This window comes from Schistocerca americana, chromosome X (genome assembly GCF_021461395.2).
Source record: "Schistocerca americana isolate TAMUIC-IGC-003095 chromosome X, iqSchAmer2.1, whole genome shotgun sequence".
Classification (NCBI taxonomy): Eukaryota; Metazoa; Arthropoda; class Insecta; order Orthoptera; family Acrididae; genus Schistocerca; species Schistocerca americana.
In genome coordinates this window covers 597,808,001-597,833,644 of record NC_060130.1, presented here as the reverse complement: position 1 = coordinate 597,833,644, position 25,644 = coordinate 597,808,001, and the positions used below count along the sequence as shown (strand labels likewise).

At 39.0% G+C, this 25,644-nt stretch overlaps 1 protein-coding gene across 1 annotated transcript in view; it reads right to left on the bottom strand.

Annotated features, from left to right (window-relative positions):
• The window catches only part of LOC124555399 (dedicator of cytokinesis protein 7), a 258,351-nt gene that overhangs the window by 171,276 nt on the left and 61,431 nt on the right, over positions 1–25,644 (bottom strand). Inside the window, exons 7-10 of the mRNA XM_047129295.1 lie at positions 19,091–19,370; positions 18,110–18,278; positions 9,959–10,152; positions 1,299–1,479 (exon numbers count right to left, since the gene is read on the bottom strand). Of these exons, the coding sequence (XP_046985251.1) occupies positions 1,299–1,479; positions 9,959–10,152; positions 18,110–18,278; positions 19,091–19,370 (824 nt within the window). The remainder of the gene's footprint in view (positions 1–1,298; positions 1,480–9,958; positions 10,153–18,109; positions 18,279–19,090; positions 19,371–25,644) is intronic.

Sequence of the window (25,644 nt, the reverse complement as noted above, 5' to 3'; positions counted from 1 at the left end):
CTAATGTTACTATCTTACTTTCATTAACATTCCCGTATTCTACAGAGAAAAGCCTCTGTTGACCAAATTTCAGTTGATACTTTTTGTTCATTGTTGGTCTCTTCAAACTGTTTTGAACTGAATACTCAGGTTTGAAACACATTTTTGTTCTTATTCTCCTTATTGTACAACTGCAAAATCTAAATCCTGAGTACTGAAAACTATTTTGTGGGTAAATTTGAGAACAGCAATAATTGAATTTGATACAACAAAATAACATATTGAAATTTTCTAAAAAACTGATGTTCAGAAACATTAGCTGAACAACACTGTAACTGATGGATTAATGAGCTGGAAACAGTTTAAATTTCTACCAAATTTGTGCATATGTGTGTCATTGAATAGTGTGTTGTGCTAGTGTTGGATACAAAGAAAGAGAAACGTTCATTTTCAGCATACTGAAAACTGTAATCTCTCTCTCTCTCTCTCTCTCTCTCTCTCTCTCTCTCACACACACACACACTCTCACACACACACACACACACACACACACACACACACACACACACACACACACACACTTAACTCCTTAGTGTACATGACTCTATGAGACCTGTTGTGTAGTAAGTTTTAACTGCAAGTAATCATGTTGCACATGATCAGTAGTTGTGATGGTGTAGCAGAATGTGGATTACAAGTACTGTATCGGTTCAGTGTCACCCTCCCATCAGCACTGACTCGTCCCCAGTAAATCGTTAAATTATACCTACTAGTGACAAGCAGTTTTTCTTCTAACCAAAAACTGGATACAAAAATATGAAGTGCTGATAACGTGAGTTCGCATCTACCATGCCGACCAATGGACTGCAGCGAGGAGCACATGTGCACATTACAATGATGCTGTGTGATGGTATTTTGATGTATGGGACCCGTGTTGAGATTAGATGTGGGTAGGCCCACAAGATAGAGGTAATGACTGTCTCCCATTGTGTTTAATGAGAATACATCATATTTCAAGTGCACACTCACAGTGACCTTAATTATTGCAAAAAACCTATATTCCACTAGTATAATAGCAGCCCGGAACCTGTTGCAGTATTCCCTGTACCCATACTAATCAGCTTAAACCATTGGGTTATGGTCACATAAATCAACAGGGATGTTTCGGTCTCATACAATGGAATGTAATGATTCTCAATAAATACTACAGATAACTTTTCTCCATACACCATCAGAACTAAAGTGATTATACAGGAAACAAAATAAGTATTTTTCTACAGTGAACTTAATACAAAAAGAAGAACTGCAGTAAAAAATACCTGGAAATGGTTTAAGTTTTGCTAATTCTGGAGTCAGACAGTTTTTTAATTCTTCTGGGCATGGCGAAATATCAAGTTTCAATGTCCCAGGTATTGATTTTAACTTTTTAATAACAGAACATGGTCGTTTCAAATCTTGAAGAAACTTGTACAGGTCTTCATCCCTCAAGCGATCACTTTCCTTTAACCAAAATTACAATAAATACAGATGACAAAATACATCACAATATAAAAGTAGCTCCTATACTAGTAGATACATGACAGGAAAGTACAACAAATTGCAACAGAGATCAATTAACATCAAAATTGCTCAAATTACAGCAATTTACATGCTGGCCAAATAAAATGACAACTATAGGTATAGTATCTCTACATGTCAATTTTTATTGTGTGTGGTGTATGCCCTTATGGTATGGTATTCGCCTTCATTCACATTATGTATGGTGAAAAAACATAAAGGACAGCTGCAATATTCAATATGCCATCATCAAATGAATGGTGAGTACGCAATTGCATTAAGCTATCTGAAGGTGGGTGAATATCTAAAATACTGGGTGATTATAATTACAGTTAAACTTTCAAAACGCTATAGAAGTAACACCACTGGTCAGAATGACGTCAAATTGCAATGGAATATTATCGAAAAAGGGGGAAAATGTATGGCAGAAGAAAAAAGAAAAATACAGTGTAAAAATTGATCAATAGATGACGCTGTACGTGTCAGAATATATAAATGAAAATAACTGTCATGCGCACGACCCACTGAAGTTTGTAAACGGCTTTTCCTCCTTTTGCGTTTGCGACGTTTGCCATGACTGTCTCAATGCAGGATCGCGCTCTGCTTATAAAGCTGTATTACAAGACTGATGGCTGTGCACATTTTGCTCTGCAGAAGTTCCAGACACTGAAGGGTTTGAAAAAAGGTGTTGGTCCCATGACTGCCATGGGTCTGGAGAAAGTGATTTGGAAATTCGAAAAGACAGGTTCTTTTGGTGTGCAATCTGGTAGAGGGAGGAAACAAATTTATTCGACATCGGTGGAAGCAGTGGTTACAGCAATGCAGGAGGAGACGAGTGGTGGTGTGCAAATGTGTAGGGCTAGGAGAATTGCCCAAACACTGGATATACCCTTGAGCACGGTCCGTAAAATCCTATGAAACATCCTTCTTTGCTATCCATTCAAAACTACCCATGTGCATGAGTTGCTTCCTGTTGACCTGCCAGCAAGAGAGACCTTTGATTTAGAATTTCTTGCTCACGTGGAAGTGGACAATGACTGGCCATGAAAGATTTTGTGGACAGACAAAGCCCACTTCCATGTGACAGGATATGTCAATACACAGAACTGTCGAATATGGGAAACAGAAATTCCACACGCAAATCAACCATTACCATTTCACCCTGAAAAGGTCACTCACTGTGAGGCATCATTTATCATACGGCCATATTTATTCGAAGAGACAGGTGCTTCCGGTCCTGTTACCTGTACTGTCACTGGTATGCGCTACAAGTGTCTGTGCAATCACATCATTCCCGCTCTCCAACAGCATGGATACGTGGATGGGATCATTTTTATGAAAGATGGCACACCTCCATACATTGCAAATCCAATTAAGCAGCTGCTGAAGCGCCATTTCAGAAATGCTAGAATTATCAGCCGCCATTTCCCCTACAGCCTGGCCGTCTTGATCCCCTGTCCAACTTCTGGCTGTGAGGCTATCTGAAAGATGATGTGTTCAATGCTCTGACTGAAAACTTAGCTGCATTGAAGGTATGCATTGTGCGACACATTCTGAACATTACCCTGGAAACAGTTTGATCAGTTGTGCAACACGCTATTTCTTGATTTCAGCTTGTTGCAGAAAACGGTGGACAGCATTTTGAACATGTTTTGCGCCAGTCACAGGGACATAAATAACCCGATTTGATTTTGATTGATGCTTTTTATGCAGTTATTGGCCTCAGGACAATTAAAAATTGATGTGATTGATGCTTTTTATGCAGTTTTTGGCCTCACGGCGATTAAAAACCAATGTTATTGATGCTTTTTACGCCGTTTTTTTGTCTCAGGACAACTAAAAACAGATTTTTCCCATCCGATGTGATACAACCCTGCTGTGGTGGATGGGCTTCTGTAACTAACAGTATCACATCAGTACACCCATGCACACTGGGTAGTACAATTTGTTTAACGTCAAATGTACACGTTAGGCATTGTTGGATGATTCATTTGTCATTTGTAGTCTACCACTATTAAATTATGATGCTTACAGCACAATCTATTGTTATATTTTGTGACTCTTTATTTTTCTTCTGCCACACATTTTCCCTCTTCTCTGATAATATTCCATTGCAATTCGATGATGTTCTGACCATGGTGTTTTTTCTACAACGGTTTAAAAGTTTAATTATAATCACCCTCTATATCATGGCAGAAAGAGTGGCTAGGTACTGTAGTTCATCAAATGATTTAATCCACAGCTGTAGTTCTCAGTCACCATTAGCATGGATAAAATAATAAGCATTAGAATTGAAGAATTGATCCTCAAGCTCAGAAATGAATGACATAAGTAAACTTTCATTCCTCATCTAACAAGGGAACCTCCCCATCGCACCCCCCTCAGATTTAGTTATAATTTGGCGCAGTGGATAGGCCTTGAAAAACTGAACACAGATCAGTCGAGAAAACAGGAAGAAGTTGTGTGGAACTATGAAAAAATCAGCAAAATATAAAAACTGAGTAGTCTATGGGCAACATAAGCAACACCAAGGATGGTGAGTGGTCAGGAGCGCCGTGGTCCCGTGGTTAGCGTGAGAAGCTGCGGTGCGAAAGGTCCTAGGTTCAAGTCTACCCTCGGGCGAAAAGTTTACTTACTTTATTTTTGCAAAGTTATGATTTGTCCGTTCGTTCATTGACGTCTCTGTTCACTGTAATAAGTTTAGTGTCTGTGTTTTGTGACCGCACCGCAAAACTGTGCGATTAGTAGATGAAAGGACGTGGCTCTCCAATGGGAACCGAAAACATTTGATGCAGGAAAACACGTCTGATATATTCTATACGACACTGGTGACGGCATGTGCGTCACATGACAGGAATATGTTGTTGACCCACCTACCTTGCACACTTGGCGTATGGGTAAAAAGATTCTTCTACCTTGCCCGATTTAGGTTTTCATGCGGATGTGATAATCACTCCCAAAAAAGTGATGAAAACATAAGAGTTTGTCACATAAACTGCAACAAATGAATCCAACAGTTTCACAGTCGCACAGTTTTCTCTGTGCTCTGTCAAAATATGTTTTTAACGTTTTCAAATTTTTCCGTGTGTAGACCGTCAAATCCTGCGTATGTCCAAGCAAATCTGAACATGTCCTGGAATTTTGGAGAGTGAAATTGATTATGTGTGAGTGCCTGAACTCTGGTAATTGTCAGAAAATAAAAATTTAAACTTTTTACTGGAGGGAAGACTTGAACCAAGGACCTCTTGTACCACAGCTGCTCACGCTAACCACGGGACCACGGCACTCCTATGCCCAGATCACTCTTGATGTTGCCTATGTTGTTCATGGACTACTCAGTTTGTATATTTTGCTTATTTTTTCATAGTTGCACACAACTTCTTCCTGTTTTCTCGATTGATCTGTGTTCAGTTTTTCAAGGCCTATCCACTGTGCCAAATTATAGCTAAATCTGAGGGGGGTGCGATGGGGAGGTTCCCTTGTAAGGACCCACCCAACAAGGTTACCCATATTAAACAGTTGCCAATATTAACAAATAATAACACACTTAACAAGATAAGAAAATCAGAATTTTTAACTGTTTTCTGTGTTGTTTAACTTTGATGACAAAAAATTAGATTTAAATAATGAACGAGAATGACGTATTCTCAAACCACTTGAGGAGGTTATAAGAACTATGAAGTGTTCCACTTTTGGCATACAATAAACAAAGGAGATGTGGCTGACAATAGCACAATAGCCCACATACATATTTAAAGAAAATTCAAATTATGTGGCACAGTGAAAATTGAATCATTACAAATGTAACTCAGAAAAACAATTTTGCCATCATAAAGACAACATATCATGCACGCAAATACATGCACAGATATATGTATTTGGTCAGTGCACAATTTGGTAATAGATTAGACATATGTTGAACACTAAGGTGGAGGTTGCCTGTACAAGGTATTTGACATCACTTGAAAATGGCTGTGTGTGAGGCCAAAACTGGTTATATACGAGGGGCATTTGAAAAGTCCGTGCAAAGTCAGAGACATGGCATCACCGGCACGTATCGAAGCCATGTTTACTTAGTAACATCTTTGGAAAGAACACTCACCAAGTTTCAGCCATATTGGTCTATTTCTTTGTGTTTGGCATTCGTGTGAATCAAGGAAGTCGAGTGATTGTCAAAGAATGGACGAAAAAGAATTTTGTGTGGTGATTAAACATTACTTTATGAAAAACATCTCAGGAGACTAAAGATAAGCTTGATAAACATTATGGTGACTCTGCACCTTCTATTAGAACAGTTTATAAGTGGTTTCAAAATTTTCAAAGTGGCCATATGGGAACAAGTGATGCTGAACATTCTGGATGCCTTGTGTAGGTTATGACTCCACAAATCATTGATAAAATCCATGATATGGTGATGGGTGACAGAAGAGTTAAGGTGTGTGAGATTGCTAGTGCTGTGTGCACCTCGAATGAATGGGAACATAATATTTTGCATTAACATTTGGATATGAGAAAGCTATCCGCAAGACAGGTTTCACCATTGCTCACGCTTGACCAAAAAGGGAATCGTGTGAAGTGTTGCAAGAATGGTTTGCAGCTGTTCAGCAAGAATCCACAGGACTTGAAGTGTCATTTCATCACTGTAGATACATTACTATACTCCTGAGACCAAATAATAATCTAAACAATGGGTTACCAAGGGAGAATCTGCAGCAAAAGAGGCGAAGACCATTCCTTCAGCCGGAAAGGTTATGGCGACTGTCTTTTGGGATTCACAAGGGATAATCCTCATCAACTATCTGGAAAAGGGTAAAACTATTATAGGTGCATATTATTCACCATTATTGGACTGTTTGAAAACTGAGCTGCAAGAAAAATGCTGGCGATTGGACTGCAAAAAAGTCCTTTTCCATCACGACAATGCACCAGCACACACCTCAGCAGTTGTGGTCACAAAATTAATGGAAATAGGATTCCAACGCATTTCACATCTCCCCTATTCTCCAGACTTGGCTCCCTCGGACTACTATTTGTTCCCTAATTTGATGAAATGGCTGGCAGGCCAAAGATTTTATTCAAACGAGGTGGTGATTGCAGCAACAAATAGCTATTTGGCAGACTTTAACGATTCCTGTTATTCAGAAGGGATCAACAAATTAGAACAATGTTGGACAAAGTGTATAAGTCTAAAAGGAGACTATGTCAAAAAATAAAAAAGATTTATCCCAAACATGTAAGTAGTTTTTATTTTTGCACGGACTTTTCAAATGCCCCTCGTACACTAAGAGTACGGGAATATCATTAATATAGTAAGCAAATTAGTTGTGATATGGGATCATCATTACAGATAGCCTGTTGAAATGGAATATAAGAAGAGTCAATCTTGTTAATAATGAATACTAAATGACATATGCTTTTAAGTTTTGTCAATGTACATATAGATACCAAGAATTAACTTACATTCTAAGAAACAGGTCAGTAACTGTAAACAAAGGCAGCGATGAATAGGAAAAGAGAAACTAAATTTGGAGTACAATGGGTAAGTGGCCAAACTTTTTTTTTAATATGCCACCCCTTTTGTGCCACACACAAAGTATTATATTTATGAATGTTGCAGCTTTTTTCAAAATGTGACTTCTGAAAATGAACTTTTTAAGGGAGTAAAGGTACTGTAAAGCTGTTGTAGGTACATCCATTGTTTAAAGAACTTTCTACATGAGGTTTTGGTGTAGGCAACGTGTATTATCCTTATTACATGCATCTGTGCAACAAACACTTGCATTTTCAACTTCATATTACACCAGAATATGAACCAAAAGACACTAATGAATGAAAATAGGAACTGTAAGTCAACTTTTTGACATGACAAATCCCTCAGATATAGTTGGGAAAAACAACTGGAAAGCCAAAGCAGCATCCCCTTGCTTCAAATTGTCAGCATATACCATATTAAAACTGAGACATGTAAAAAAAGGAAGATGAAATATGGCCTTAAAAGTTAAATCTGGAGTGCACTCCTGCATTAAGTTAGTCAAACATGAAATAGTCCTGTACCTCTTAAGAAACCGAGATGGAGATCTACTCCAAATTTAGTGTACAATTTTGAAATGAACTGTATCAGTTAATAATAGGCAGTCCTTTACATGGATTCCAAAAGCTCATGTTGGTCATGGCCGATTACAGAAATAACACTCCGTCAGTGGGCAGCAATGGTATGGTGTGCAAATATCTATCATGTGGCTATTGTCTGATAGGTTTGCCAATCACAAAGCGTTGCCACCACATGCTAAGTGGCAACTCATTGACCTTGGTGCAGAAGTGTGGACTAACCCTGATCCTAAAGCCTTCGATAGCCTGCCTAATTCCCACAAGGTGCACCATGTAAAATATTTTTAAATAGGTGGGTCCTGCAGTCCCACACACCATAGTGGAGTTTCAACATGGGGAGACTGCCGATACTGCAGATATTATGGCTGCACTAAAATGCCAGTTCCTACATATCATATTAGCTGGGTGGTCTGAGATGCCAATGCAACAACTATGTCATAGGGAGAGAGGTGTTATCATTCTGGTGACCACACGCAACTAAGTAACGAAGTGTAAGCCAGATGCAAGAGTAACTATTCAGTATCCTGATGCTACAAAATACACCAGCCAGAGTACCTGAAATGTAAAGTTGGGACATCACCGAGCATTCAGGAAAGCTTGCCAGATAGGAAAAGCAGGCCAAGTGATGTCACTTGCCAATGGTAGCATAATGAACATGGGCCAGTCTTGCATAAATACTACACATTTCCAGAGGAAGTATCTCAGTTTGCAGTTGACCAGCCTGGAGGAGGGTCCTATGCCAGTCTTCCAATTGCTCATCTATCCTATGGAACAGCAAACCCCATCGTGGGAGTCTCAGATGCTGTAAGATGCAGTGCCACCATAGATGCTGAGTCTGATCACTGGGTCACTTGAGGGTCCTACTACAGGCGCCTTCGATTCTGATGGTCTCCAGTTCCTGTGTGGGCATGAGCAACCACTCTTCCATCATTGTGGGGGAGTGCAGTCTCAGCTGCCCACCTCCTGCTCCTGAGAGCAGACTCTGCTGTCACAGTCTGCATTTCCAGTGTGCTGTCTACAGTGTGTGCACACATACTCCATCAACCACATCTGAAGCTGTCAGCCACCTCGGACAGTGCGATCGTCGTGGTGCGATAACTTTGTGAGGTCAGTGTCCTTATGATGAGAATGGTGCTGACACCACTGACTCAGGCACCATCACAGCGGCTGCGGGTCAAGTTCTGGTCAGCACATGCCTCGGTGGACACCTGTTGCTGGCACACCTGCCAGCACTAGCTGTCTGGAATGTCAATAAATCACTGATTGTATTTTATGGACAATAAATGTTTGATGTCTTAGCATTTTTCTACTAGTGCCCTGTGCTGAGCACCTAATAGGCATCAATCCACTCCACACTGCAACCAACGAGAGTAGAGAGCCCACACCCAGCATTGACAGCCCACTTCATTGAGTACTGTAATGCTCCAAAATGGTATACCCATCCTTTTGGGAAGGCTTTCAGATGAAGAACTGGAAATCAATTCATTCCCACTAAAATAACTGAAGCAGCCGGTGCCCCAGAAGTTTTCCACTAATGACCATTTTGCTCATCGCCAAGATTCCCTTTTGCACATAATTAAACTCAATAAAGACTTGTACATTGTCATGGTTGAAGTGATCCAGCTAAATACACCTCTCTCCCTGACACACATTTCACCACTGTGTTGTATAGTGGTCACTGAACATGCACAGAACTTGTGGTAATAGAGAACAGCCATTTTTCCCTTGATCCATTAGTGAGTGGAACAGGAAAGCAAATGAGTAACAGTAGCACAAGATACAGCCATTGTGCACTGTATAGTGGATTGTGGAGTATGTACGTGGATGTAGACGATTGAGGACTGGTGGTGATGAACAGTGCACAGCTCAAGAACCTGTATTTTTCAAATCCAAATCCAGTTATCATTTCAACTGTTACAAATTACTTTTTTATATACTATTTTTGAAAATAATCAATCACTCATTAATTTCCAGAATACTTTGCAAACATTTCATTACCATCCTTATTTCTTTAGAGAGAGAAACTGCGGCGGTGGATGTGGGGTGAAGGGGCAGGGGGAGGTAGAAAAGGTGGAGGAGGGGATTATAAATACAGCACAAACCATTCTCCCGCATTCCTGCACTCACTCTCACTCTCTCTCTCTCTCTCTCTCTCTCTCTCTCTCTCTCTCTCTCACACACACACACACACAAACACACACACACACACACACACACACACACACACACAAAATCACTTACATTGGTTTTCAATACACTGAACACCAATAACAGTACTTCCTCAGTTCTGACCTAAAAAGTATTTGGTACTGACCTGCTTAAAAAAATTAGACACAGTAATGGTGACTGGACGAAAAGTATCAAGATTGGAACCAAAGTCATCAGGAGACCAACTACGACGCTTTTCCAAGTTGCTGCGCCTTTCTAATGATCCTCTTCTTGTTAAAGACCCCATATCACTTGCACGTTTTCTGAACTGGTCAAAGCTGTTGCTGCTAGATTTTCGGTCTGTAAAAAAAAAAAAAATCACAATTCTTTTGCATGCTGTCTTAAGTAAGCCAAAAGACTTAACAGAATAGAGAAGTGTAGCTCTCAGTTAACAAAACAAGAACTTTTCCCCTCCTTGGAAAGTAATCATATCGTGCAGTGTCATTAGCACGTCATTTCACACGATTTTGATCTGCTTTTAGTGTCTCAGAAAACAGCTTGATCAATAATTTATAATGACGAGAGGCATTAATTGATCTAATGTTACACGTCACTGATGTTGAAATCAGGTGAAAATATTTGTTAGTAGTGACAAACTGTCACACAATTCTCGACAAGAAAGGAAACAGGAAAGCACTGAAAATAAACACTCTGCAGCACTTTTTGCATGTATTTTTATTTTCCTGTTTTCCTTTATTTTGTCTTTTTCCATTCAGCTACTAAAAATGTACATTCCTTTTGTACCACACGAGACAGAAAATATATCCTAGCAAAATCTAACAAGAATGTGATGCTTTTGGATTGGCACTCACATCAGTTCCCAAGTTCATCCTTTTATCAAAGTTATCAGACATTGGCTATGTGTCACAGCTGGGAATAAACAATACAAATGTGGAGTTGAAATAACGAATCCAAACCAAATAGTTTGCAGTACACATGAGCTGAAAAAATTTTCCAAAATTTTATGATATGCATAGTCTCTTTTCTTAGCAGCTTCATCTTCAGAACTTCAGTTAACCACTGAAGGACAGCCTTTGCTGTGTCAATATGAAAATACTCCTATATATAAAATTATAGTAAATTTTAATTTAAAAAAATGCGTAAAATTATGGAAAAAATACATGAAGGATTTTAAGTATGTTTCATTTAATTGATAATGTTGCTCCTCCTCCTTTGCCAGTTAGATCACAACAAAGCTTCTTAAACTAATTTACTGATATGCATACTGAAATGTTGCAAGTGATCAATTCTCATCATTCCCCATTGCCACTGCAAAATGTGTGTATTACTTAATGGGCTGTGGCTTCAGCTGTATTACATACTGAGGTGACGAAACTCATGGGATAGTGATATGCGCATATACAGATGCCGGTAGTATTGTGTACACCAGTTATAACAGGGCAATGCATTGGTGGATCTGTCATTTGTACTCATATGATTCACACGAAAAGGTTTTCAACATGATTACAGCCACATGATGAGGATTAACAGACTTTGAACAGAGAATGGTTATCTGAACCAGATGCATGGGACATTCAGTTTCAGAAATCATTACAGAATTCAATATTCCGAGATCCACAGTGTCAACATTGTGCCAAGAGTACCAAATTTCAGGCGCTACCTCTCACTAAGGATAATGCAATGGCCAATGGCCTTCACTTAACAACTGAGAGCAAAGGCATTTGCTTAGAGTCTTCAGTGCTAATAGACAAGCAACACTGTGTGAAATACCCACAGAAATCAATGAGGGACATACAACGTATGTATCCATTAGGACAGTGCTGTATGGTAACAGCACAACATTGCTTGCAGCGTCTCTCCTGGGCTTGTGGCCATATCGGTTGGACCTACACGACTGGAAAACCTTGGCCTGGTCAGATGAGCCCCGATTTCACTTGGTAAGAGCTGATCATAGGGGCCGAGTGTGGCACAGACCACATGAAGCCATAGAGTTAAAGTGTCAACAAGGCACTGTGGAGGCTGGTGGCGGCTCCAGAATGGTGTGGGCTGTGTTTGCATGGAATGGACTGGGTCGTGGGGTCCAACTGAACTGATCATTGATTGGAAATGGCTATGTTTGGCTACTTGGAGACCATTTACAGCCATTCCATGGACTTCATGTTCCCAAACAATGATGGAATTTTCATGGATGACAATGCACCATGTCAGAACATTGGGTTGGACAATTTGAGCGAATGATTTCGCCATCCAGATCGCCCGAGATGAATACCACTGAACATTTGAAGAATTTATTTAATTTCTTTAGTATTCTGGTGCATTTATTTTTAATCTATTCATTGAAGTAGTCTAAGAATGTGACATGAGAAACTTGTGTTTTTAAATGGTTTCAAAAATGTCTAGTTTGAGATGTTTCAGATAAATATGTTATACCTTTCAGTCTGTTTCTATGTAGTCCATTTTGTGGCATTTTTCTGCTAGATAGTCTGTGATTGCTAACTTCTTATGTTTTAAATGGAATGCAGCAAAGTGTTCTTTGAATCTAGTATGAAAAAATCATCCAAGCCTGAACTACACATAAGCAGTCACAGTTCTGGCAGTTGACTCTATATAGTCCAGACTGCTTGAACTTACTATAGTGATTTGGTTTACTGAATAACTGTTAGGTCAGTTTCTTTATTGATACCTGTATTGGTATGATACTCCTTTATAATAATTGTTTTAATATTTCAGTTTCTTTGACAAAATTTTCGTGAGACAATGAAAGACAAAATAGTATCATGTATAACCATTTGGAAATTTGTTTAGTGGTTACTTTGTCTTGCCTAAAATGTAAGTTGTGTTGCCATCTTTGACAATTGCAAAGTTCATTTACATTACAATGCTCTTTTGACTTGTAGTGTAACCTTTAAGAATAGTGTGTGTGTGTGTGTGTGTGTGTGTGTGTGTGTGTGTGTGAAGCAGTAGGTCATCAGCATAAAGCACCAACAGTGCTTCCTCATCAACAGATACAAAGAAGGACAATAATTCAACAAGGATGGTCACATTGCACAGCACACTTGTTGAGAGTTTGCTACCTGGATATATGTAACAATAATCGTAATATGATTTGTTATACACTGCACAAGACCTCTCTTGTAAATACATTCCCTGTCTTGGGACTGAACTGTAACTTCCATTGGGTCATTTGCTTGGGTTTATTCCAACTGCATCTTACCTACTGTCTTCACATTTCTCAGTATTGAGCCTTACCTTGTCACAGCACACAGAAAATCTTGTGTTCAGTGATTAGTTCTTTCATATTCACTATCTTCATTCAGTTTTTGTGGTTCTATGCAATGCCTGTATTGTTCTTGACTTCTTTATAAGGATAAAATATTGTTGTCCATTCTAAAACTGTCTAGGTTTATTTTGATGAAGTTAGAACAAAACTGGTGATGAGGAACTGGGAACCTAGCAGTGTTTTTGTTTGTCCTCTTGCAGAGGTTTGTGCAGATTTCACCTTCAATAAGGTACAGATTATTCTGAATTCAGAGCAGAATGAGTATCAATTGTCCTTGTCGTTTCTTTAGCTCTATTTACTTTCATAGCTTTCATGGTATTTGACTGTGAGCAGGAATAGTGGAAGAACTACTCCATATGGAGATGTCGCTACTTAGTGGTAGCTCAAGTAACAGATGCCAATCAGTAACACTATAATTTCCATGAAATTTCACAAAAACTTAGCTCAGCACTAGAGAGTGCATATAATGTCTAAGCATGTTCTATTCTCCAACTGTATGAAAAAAATCAGGCAAATCTCGTTAAGAATGGACTACCAAGTTGCAAAATATGTCAACTTTGGTGTCCCATCTGCTCCAGACCCAGTGCAATCACTTATATGCAGACATTATCATAAGATATCACCTCAAACAATATGTGCTGGATTCATTTAACACTTTTCAGTTTATTGCAGTCAATTCAATATGGGTGTGATCTGATGTTATATAATTTAACAAAATAAACATAAGCATAAACTTCCCTTCCCTGTTGCAATAGGACCTCGAAGGCACAAAAAATTTCGAGTGTTCATACCTCCTTTCTTGTTAATGCCATCCGACCTTTGTCTAGGGTACATCCTGTAACATATACCGTTCACAACATGGTTTGAAAGACATTAAATTAATTCGTAAAAGAGAAACTATGTGAAATTCTGTCCACTATTTGAGCTGTCAGAATCGTAGTAGTTGTTAAATCAGACTGTTCTGTGCAAATCTATGGCAATCTCAAGGCAACTTTCCAAGTGCAGTCCATCACATATGCTTATGTTTTGTCATGTTCAGAGGAGTTTTTTCCTGTACGACAGGCAGTTGCTACTTCTCAGAAATTAATTCAGTTGAAGGAAAATTTTCAGTTATCTCTAGATCAAGAATCGTAGAATTTGATAACCATTTACATTTCGTTTTGGCTTCTGCTAATATTGTACGCTGCCCTTCACTATTGCAAGTGCACTGCACACTTCCCAGTATTTTCCAGAAATGATTTTACGAGGGTAAGTCAATTATTATCAGCAATTTAGTTCTATTTTTGTTTATTTTGGTAGAACTGCCATTTTACATTGATGATGCATACTTTGTTTATTTGTTGTTGTATCTTTGCAATTTTCAAGCTGCTAGGTTAATTTTGTTGTCGCTGCCGTGCTGTTAATCATGGCTGCTCCACTGTCTATTTGCACCAAAGAAGAGCAACATTCAGTGATTTGTTTTTTTTTGTGGTCAGAAGGTGTATCAGAGGCCGAAATTCATCGAAAACTTTCAGTACAGTACAGGAACAGTGTTTTGCCACAACAGAGTGTCTACGAATGGATTGAAAAATTCCTAAATGGTTGCACAAGTGTCACACATGATGTAGGAGCCGGACAACTGTTTACTGCCACAAATAAAGAAATCATTGAGCATTAACATGAAATAATTCTCTTAGACAGACAATTAACTATTGACGAAGTTGCACATCGTCTGCAAATTAGTTATGGTTCTACCTATGAAATCATCCACAACAGAATTGGGTTTCATAGAGTTTGTACAGGATGGGTCCCAAAACAACTCACACAGTTGCATACACAAACGTGCTTGGACATCTGCAAAAAACATTTGGCTTGCTATGGTAACAAAAGGGGACAACTTCTTAGACAGGATATTACTGGTGACAAAACATGGATCCACCATCATGAGCCGGAGAGTAAACAGCAGAGTATGGAATGGAAACAGCCAAATTCACCATAAAAGAAAACATTCAAGACCCAACCACTCACAGGAAAACTGAGGCTTATAGTTTTTTGGGACGCACAAGGTCCAGTACTGGAACATTATGGGGAAAGGGGCACAACAATAAACAGTGTACATTACAGTGAGATGCTTACTGCCAGGCTAAAGCCTTCAATTTGAAGCAAACACCAAGGATTGCTGTCAAAAGGTGTTGTGTTGTTGCACAACAATGCCCGTCTGCATACTGCTGCCCACACTGCTGAAATGCTCCAGAAACTCAAATCTGAAGTACTGGATCATCCTCCATGTAGTCCTGATCTTGCCCCTTCTGACTATCACTTGTTTGGTCCGCTCAAACAGGCATTAAGGGGGCATCGATTTGCCTCAGATGAAGCAGTGAAAGAAGTGGTGCATTCCTGGCTCGCAGCTCAACCTAGAACCTTCTTTTATGAGGCCATCACGAAGCTTGTACAACGATGGACCAAGTGCATTGAAACACAAGGAGACTATGTCATAAAATGATGTTCTTGTAAGTTTCCTATTTGGTTACAATAAAATTTTATCCCTACTTTACGGCTAATAATTGACTTACCCTCATATGTAATGTACATCAATGTATAAAATATCTCAATAACATCATAGTTAACTAGCACAATCCTTGCAATATTTTCTTCTTATATAACTACTGCAGACAAGTCTGTGTTGCAACATAGATAAGTGACAGCTTATCAAGCCAGCAGTCAAGCACTTGGACTCTATTGTCAAAACAGGATAGGATGTGGTCAATGAATTTCCATTTCATGACCATCCAATAACTGATGGTAACCCTCACCCTCACATCATTATCAAACTACCTAGAAATTTCATTTCAGGTGGCACAGATGTTAATAAGATTACCACTCAAAGAACCCTATGGGGCAAAATCCTCTTGACAGATATTAAATACTTTTCCATGAGATTTTAAGATCACATCCAGACGAAGTTGATATCTTGCCATGAAATTTCAGCTGACAGCCATTCAGCCATCTTCAGGAGAGTGTTTGACACAGAGTCACTCATCTGAATATGACTGAATTGTTGTCAGCCAAAATACTGTGGCAAGATGTTGACATCATTGTGCTACAATCCCACAACTTAATGCATTACTCATTGCACCAGGAAAACTTCACTTCTATTGCTTTAATTCATCATGTCATTATTAAGCGGAAATCTTGTAGAGTACAGTGATGACAATACTGCTGTAATGACTTAAATGAACTATTCACAGGTTGGAAAAATGAGCATTAGCATAAAATCCCATAATTATATTTTTGGGGAGGAAAATTAAGAGCTTAATGCGCCATCAACAATGAGGACATTGGAGATGGAGAACATCAAGGAAAACACAAATCTGGGTGGCTGGCCAGAGACTTGAAATATCTTTCTCCCAAATGCAAGTCCAAAGTGCTAAACGCTAGGCCACCTCACACGGCGATTATGTTTACAGGGCACTTGTCACACTGATTACAGATCACAAGCTCCTCGTGCATATTTTTGGATATGGCTGACATGTTACGGAGACCACAATACTACAGCTACAGCTTGAGGCATTAGTATTAAGTAACTACAACTACAGCAATATTCTCAATCCAACATCTGTCACACCAATATTAATACTTTGCCCCACATACTGGTGGTGCTCTAATGCCAATTTTGATTGCTCAATGGACATTGTCAGTGAGATGATCAACCACGTACAGTCAATCCATTAAATGCCCAATGCATCATTTACATAAAAGTAGTGGACCACACTCTGCAGTGCATTTATAACTACAACAAGCTCCTGACTGAGAGCAGATTATCTGTCCATAGTTAGGTGATTTTTGAAAAACTAAAAAAAAAACTGACCCTGAAGTATTCTGTAAGAATCATAGTATTATTTATAATATTATTTTTATTTAGAATACACTATTATGCAGGTGCCTTCTGATTTCCCACTGGACATCCCATAAATATTTTTAAGTTGCTTCCCATTTGTCCTCCGATATCTGCAAGGACTCCACCCCTGTAACCTGTCTGCAGCCAGATTCTTGTCTATATGTTTGCCAGTCCATTTTCTGGAAGCTAAAATCTGATACTCTCCAATACACTGTTTCTGGCCAGTAACATCAAGTAATGCAGTGGTTTTCGGATGTGACAGGTAGCACATTTTGTAAAAACACAAAATAGCAGTTCCTGGAAAAAAACATGTATTTTGCATTATTGTGTTTTTTCAGTTATTCATGCTGTCTCTGATGCACATTAATCCGGACAACTGGGAGCTTACCGTATGTGCAAGATGGCCAGTCTCACAGCATTCTCCCAATGTCCCTAGAACCCCAGAGCTTATTTCCATCTTCTAATAATTGTTCAACGCATTCTCTTAGTTTCTTCCTGCAAATGGGATCAGGTTGTCATCTGCATCAGGTCCTAACCATTATCTGTAAGGTACACTGGGGATGTATTCCATACATCTTGCAAGTAGCTGCATATACTGACCAGTAATGAACACACACTATTCCAGTCATCTCACTGATACAGCCCATCTCTTCACAAACATTTGAAAGCAACATACCTAATCCATTACAACTACTGCACAGCTTTTTATGAGGGTCTGTATAGGAATCATCTGTAGACCTGTATGCATGGCTACTACTGAACTGTGGGCAAGGGAAAGATTGACCACCCTTGGGTAGCACATGCTGCTGTGCACAACATAGTTAACATCTATGGCTGCTTCACAGTTAAGGGAGTAAGAGAGAGAGATAGAGCCAGAGAAATTCCTTTCAATTGTCCTTATGAGAATTCTCTCATCCAACCCATCATACAGTCAAACAATGTAAATGTTTGAAATGAATTATTTTTGTTGCAGATGAATTCTTCATTATCATAATCATCATCATCATTGTTTTCTTCAAGAGTCAATGAACATCTAGCTTGTGATTGGGAATCTTATTACATTAAAGATAAAATGGCAGATAATGAGATATTTGTTTGGCAGAATGATATATTTTACATTAAAAAGTGGAAAAAATTACCTAAGCTATATGATCCTGTGTTTTCTCTGTCACTTCCGCTTTCTCTTTCTAAACTGTTGACACCATCAATGACATTCATTACATATATCGCAGTCCATGCAAATGGCATCCTGTACTTCCCTAGACGTTCACAAGCAGTAACAGCATTGGTCTTCAGTTTCTCACGACTCTGTAAAGGAGGAAGACAGCAGGATTACAATAATTCACAAACAGCCAGTATTTCATGCTTAGAGAAAAGTTTTGTTCCACTGGCTAACGTAAGATTGGGGCATCTTAGAAGACTTTTCGTTTCCAGTAACCATATCTGCTCTGTTTGATAATGTTGTTTAGAGTGAATAACACTATCAATGACAGCACTCAATCAACATGTCAAAATTTTCATAAATATTTATTGTTTTGAAACTGAGAAGGAATTCACCCCTCTCTCCCCTTTTTCTAAAAAAAAACCACTACCAAATTCTACAGCCTGGCAAACATGAATCAAACTGATGCAATGGAGGATTTGAATCTCAGTCACACATAGTATGAATCCAGAAATGTAATTACTGTGTTACCTCAGCTAGTACAGGTAAAGGAGACTATCTTACTTCAAACAAAAAGGGCAGCATAAATGGTATCCATGTACAATGAATATTAAATTCTTAGCAAACAAAGCATGGCAATGTTTACAAATGCCTTGCCTATTTTTCAGACCTCTTAAACAGCCCATCAAAAGTAGTGTCTAGAGTGTTATATTGCTTTAAGCGATTTAGAAAAAGAATCAGCACTGATCATATTTTGAAGCACAGCACAGCAGATGTTACCTCCTAGAGGCTCCCCCTTTTCCCATTCTACAGAGACTCACACAGAGCTTAAATAAAATCAAATGAACAATAAAATTAACGAATCACTTACATTCTATGCAGTGGGAACAAGTTAATGTAGTCGTCAATTTATTCAAATACAAGATATTTTTAAAATGTTGCCACACGTTTCACTCACCTTGTCATCTTTTATATAGGGTTCAGCACAGTCATTTATGTCACCCTGTAACACCTTCTCTAATTTGATTACAAAAAACAAATCAGAAGAAGGATATGTGATATCAAAAACACACGCCCTGCTAAGAGTGCTTGTGTCACTGTAGGGAATATGAGAAGACAGCATGTGCTTCAGACCTTCTGAATTCATATCAAAATAAAAGTTTTCTGATACTTTCTTCTTTTCTTTGGCATCATACAAGGCAATTGAAGCAAATATTGGTTCAACTTCCAGTTCTAGCCTGAAAACAAATCATGACAGTATCAGCATTTACTCAAAAAGGCAAAGCAATGATATATACTAAGATAACTATGCCCTAAAACAAGAAAAGCAAAAGAGCTGTGGTCTATTGTGGTTACTATAAATATAATCAATTATATTTCTTAACAACGGTCAAAATAATTGTTTTTGTTCCACATTTATCAGCCTTTCAGACATACAAAGAGTCTTCCTGAGCATGACATTAAAAATAAATAGTGGTTTCATTTACTTGTAAACAGCAATTATCAATTTACAGTTGAATGTTACCTTTTCACATCTCACAGGATCATGTGCAGGGGAAGATATTTCCTGCATGTGTTCATGAGAACAAGAAGTCATTTATTACATTATTACGGAGCCATCTCAGATGTCCACTACTGAATTTTAAAAGAACATCAAATATTGCAAATCTTTGCACATTTCCATTCTTTAATGTAACAGGAACAATATTCAGTGGTAACTTGCAATATCAAAAGTCTAGAGTACATACACATACCAGTTGCAGACAATTTGGCAAACTAAATGCCAGGCTCACTATATATTTGGTCACATAAGAATCATCAATAACTATTTGTCATCATTTAGTAGTAACAAGAAATATAGAACTTTTAATCACTCTAAGCTCCAAAATTATTGAATTGCCCTAATTATTGCAAAGAGCAAGTTACCAAACAAATACAAAGTTCGAGGAGGTATGTTCTGTCTATGGAACTAATTTAAGGCAGTTTGTTTATTCCCACACGTGTTTTGCTTCCTTCTTTTATTTGTGAAGCATCTTCAGTGGTGATTTCCAGCTGTTAGCTTATTTGTGTAGTCTTGAAGATGTGTTCATTAGTCTCCACGCTCCAGTTGGCCAATTACCAGCATTCTTTCACCCACATTTGATGTGTGTGATGTGTTGAATCAAATGTGGTTGAAAGAATGCCGGAAATCAGCCAACTGGAGTATGGAGGCTAATGAACACATCTTCAGGACCACACACATGGGCTAACAGCACTGAAAATTGCCACTGAATATGCTTCACAAATAAAATAAGCAAAACATGTATGGAAATTAACAAACTTCCTTCAAGTAGTTCCATAGACAGAGCATACCCCCAAAAACTTTCGAAGCAACTAAGGAACCATGGAAAACAGAAAAAAATGATGAAAATACAAGGTTCTTATATAAAGCAAAAATAATTTAAGTTCATACTGAATTGCTTTTTATCTTTGGCATTTTACATAGACAAATATTTGAACAGATAAGGAAGGGGTGTAGTGTATGTTGGTATATGTTTAAGTGCAAGAGTAGGTGTGCTTGTGCTCCTGCAAGAAGGTTTTCCAAAAACAAGGCAAGCTGAATGAAGCTTCTGCTTCTAATATCACACCATTCCAGCGACATGGAGGAAGACTCTAGAGAGTGGCAATAATCTCAGTGTAGCAGATAGTTCTGCTTTTGGCAACTGCAACTCCAGTGGTCATGCATGGTACGCAAGTCACATGAGAATATTTGTTGGCCTGCAATATTAAACCAATATCCAGCTTGGCAGGTGGACCTGTAGGTTTACTGTAGTCACAGCAACTGGGCATTAGCTCCAGTGTGGTGGAATATGCCACGATCACATATGCATCATAGATGTGTCACCTGTAGGAGGGAGAGGGGGGGGGGGGTAATCAGTTTACAGGGACTCTGTGCCAGTTGATCATTTGGACCAGATTTTGTTCTTGCTCTAGCTCTGCTGTTCAATACCTAGCCATGTGTACCTACACTGTGTGGACCTTGTCTCTAAACTGTAGTCAGATCCCGTATCCTCAAGGGTTTGGATAGACTAACATTGAAGCTGTTCAGCTGACATTTGTTTTTCATACTTCCAAATGTCTGAATTTCAGAGACGAGTTTCCTAATTCCAGAACTATCTAATTATCTACCCTCTACATAACTTCTTTGATGGACCTCCCTGCTTACTGTCGTAAAATATCCAGACTGATTGCTTGAGGCAAGAATAAACAATATTTTATGGTGTCAGGTGTAGGGTGGTTGCTGTTGATGGTTCAATTAAGCAGCAACTACCTGCTACAAATTATTGGAATAGGTCACAAATCTCTCAAAAATATCAGTTCAGCCCGACAATAGGTAAAAGACACCAGGGCCCTTTCATTCCAATAACAATGTATGCTGGCTTGCAGAGGGAGCAGAGCAAATGGGAAAGAAAGAAGAGAGAAGAAAAAGCCAGAACAATTGCTACAGTTCAATGAAGACTGTAGGCCAAGGTAGTTATCCTAGTAGCTGCATATCTTCACACTACGAGTGAAACAACCTAGGCGGAGTGTCACAGGACAATCATAGTAATGCATAGAACAGTACAGACAGGTAAGAGGCAGCCAGTAGGCAATATATTAGTTTGTGGGAAGGACTTAAGTTAATGTTGCATTTGACAGCAATAAAAATGTTCTGAATGAGTTTATCAACAACTGAGCTTGTAAATCCAGAGTAACATGATTTTTATTTATTTATTTATTTTTTGTTGAGATTTGTGAGCACCAGGATAGCCAGTTCAACAGGTAAAAAACTGCTAGTTATAGATTTAAGTGCCACTTGGTAAGATGCGTGCGCTAGTCTTGTGAAAAACTATTTGAGTAATGGTGCTCACAACTCTACACATGTACCACCGCTTTAGAGAAGCCATTCAAGGCACACCGAAAGAGCTGGAGCTGGTAGGCAGCACTGCGCTATTCTGGAAGCCAAATAAAGCTGTATTCATTCATGGTATTTATAGCGACAGAATCAAAACATTAGTGTATACTCATTAAGAAAATTGAAATTAGCAGGAGAAACAACATCAATTTTGACGGAGGCAAGTGCAACAGCTTCAGAAAGGGGAAAAAAAGTATGCAAAGTGGCAGTGCGGCATTACAAAATGAAAATAAAGTGATGAAAAGCTTCAAGCAAGGAAGACAGAGCCAGCAGTAGTGAGGAATAGGGTAGATAATACACGAGTGATCCTACCATTTTCTACAGGAACTGTAGAAAAATGGAAGGACCGCAACATAGTAAGGTGCTCCCACTGGTACTTGCCAGGGCACATAAGCTTGTGTATGTGATTGAAGCCTGTAACATGCTTCAAATACAAACAAACTGGTCACTATGGAAGAGCTTACAGAGTGTGCATGGCAGGCACAGAGAAAGAACAAAATGCAGAGAAACTACGTAAGTGGGTTATACCTTGTCTGGGAAAATACTGACAGCTGACTATGGCAACAATAATCCCCTTGCAGAGCTAGAATGTCAGGAAGGCATAAAGTCTCAGATGAAATTTGTTATCAATAGAAGAGTGTAGATGAAGTTTGGTGCAAAAGAGTGTGCTCTTTTAAAATAGGATTGTATGTGAAACAAATGGCTCATAGAAATCCAAAATTAGCTGCCAACCTACAATACAGGCAGGTAACAGAGTCTGCAGCACAGAAAATAAAAAGAAGTGATGAGAAACATGTACGAGTAAAAGGGAAGCTGATAATAGGTCCTCCAGAGAAATGAGTGTGTAGAATGAGAGGGGTGAAAGGTGCGACTATCACTCCAAAACAGGAAACGAACAGAATCAGGCTCACGAGGAACGAGTGCATTGAAAACTACAGCTGAGAATGGTTCAGTAAAATTCCCACTACCAGCCATGGAACCAATGCCAAAAAAGAGACTGTTGCTCTGCTGCTGCTGCTGCTGCTGCTGACAATGATGATGACTTTTGGTTTGTGGGGGCTCAATGGCATTGCCTATACAAACGCACATTCCAGTCTTGCCATTTTCCTGAATGATGATGAAATGATGAGGACAACATAAACACCTAGGCCCCAGGTGGAGAAAGTCCATGACCCAACCAGGAATTGAACCGGAACCCTGTGATCCAGGGGCAGCAATGCTAACCACTAAATCATGAGCTGCGGACAGACAGTTTGGAGAATGTCATGTCAGTATGACCAAGCCACAACTAAATGTTCATGTAAGAAAGCTGAAATAGAATATTCATGTCAGTTAATTAAAAGTGTGTGAAAAGTGTGAGTAAGTACACTGACAGAGATTATTCATGTCAGTTACTTAAAAGTGTATGAAAACATGGTCATTACTGAGCTATGCAGAATGTTCAGCTATGTGTTCCACTTGACAGGAGATACGTTACCACAAACATAGGCCATCAAGGTTGGACTCAAACTGCTACCCAAAGTGGAAAGCAAATTATCTGTTTGCATCTCTAGAGAAGACCTCAAGTGCAAAAAGAAGTGCTGTAGCAGGAATTTGAGAAAATGTTGGAACATGATATAATAGGATCCAGTAAAAGTGAATGGAAAATTCCACTGACAAGGATTCTGACAAGATGAACGAAAGTGAAACTAATGTACAGTCACTGACTACAGGTGCCTATACGAACTTTCCTTAAATGTATTCTATCCATTGGTGAGTGTAGATGACATCTTCGACAGTTTTAGTACAGGCAAATACTTTTTGACTCTTAATATTATGATGATGATGATGATGATGATGATGATGATGAAGTCCCATACTCCGAGACGGAGCGTAGGGGAACGATGCGGGAGACCCGCACCGCCGTACTAGGCAAGGTCCTAGTGGAGGTGGTTTGCCACTGCCTTCCTCCGACCGTAATGAGGATGAATGATGATGATGATGATGATGATGATGAAGATGAAGACAACACAACAACACCCAGTCATCTCGAGGCAGGAAAAATCCCTGACCCCGCCGGGAATCGAACCCGGGACCCCGTGCTCGGGAAGCGAGAACGCTACCGCGAGACCACGAGCAGCGGACACTCTTGATCTAGCAAAAAAAAAAAAGTCTGTAGTCAGATCCTACTGAAGAAAATCAAGAAAAAGATGGCTTTCAGTACACTATATGGAGAATAACAAATGTAAATGTATGCCCATGAGCCCAAAATCAGCTCAACAAACTTTTCAGAAATTAATAAACTGTTTTCACAGGGCTACAAGGCAACAGACTGTTCACTGATGTAAATGACATGGTGGTATTTAACTCTACCTTAGAGAAACACAATATGTGGCTAAAGGAAATTTCTGAATGGCTTATATTCCACAATATACTTCAAAATTACCCATTGATAAATGTGAATTCTTGCAAAAATAAATGTCATTTTTAAGCCATGCCCTATTGGCAAATGGATTCTAGACAGACTGACAGAAGATCAAAGATGTTAGCCATAAGTTGGGGAGTGAAATACTTCAGATTTTACATTAATGGCGGAAGATTTCTGACATGTGCAGATTTAAATCTTTAACTCGGGTAGATAACTTAACAAACCCACTGTCAAGACTAATGAAAATTGGGCTAAAGTTAAAACAGTATCTACATCTATATACATACTCCACAAGCCACTGTACGGTGTGTGCCCGAAGCGCTGTACCACTACTAGTCATTTCCTTTCCTGTTCCACTCATGAACACAGCGAGGAAAAAACAACTGTCTATATGCCTCCATATGAGCCCTAATTTCTCATATCTTATCTTCATGGTCCTTACACGTATGTTGTTAGCAGTATAATTGTTCTGCAGTCGGTTTCAAATACCACTTCTCTCACTTTTCTCAAAGTGTTCCTCAAAAAGAACATTGCCTCCCCTCCAGTGTTTCCCATCTGAGTTCCTGAAGCACCTCCATGATACTTGTGTGTTGCTCAAAACTATTAGTAACAAATCTAGCAACCCACCTCTGAATTTCTTAGATGTCTTTCTTTAATCTAATCTGATGCAAATCCCAAACACTCGAGCAGCACTCAACAATATATTGCACTAGCATCCTACATGTGGTCTCCTTTACAGATGAACCACACTTTACTAAAAGTTTCCCAATAAACCAAACTCCATTTGCCTTCGCTAATCCGATCCTCACATGCTCATTCCATTTCATATCACTTTGCAACATTAAGCCCAGATATTTCAACGATGTGACTGTGTCACACAGGACACTACTAATGCTGTTTCTGAACATTAAAGGTTTGTGTTTATTACTCATCTGCATTAACTTACATTTTTCTACATTTAGAACTCGCTGCTATTTTGCATAATTCATCTTGTACCCTCTACAGTCATTCCACAATGATAGCATCATCATCATCATCATCAGACAACCACAGATTGCTGCCCATGCTGTCTAGCAGATCATTTAGAAAATAATAGTGGTCCTATTACATTTCATTGGGGCACTCCTGATGATACCTTGTCTCTCATGGATACTCACCATTGAGGCCAATG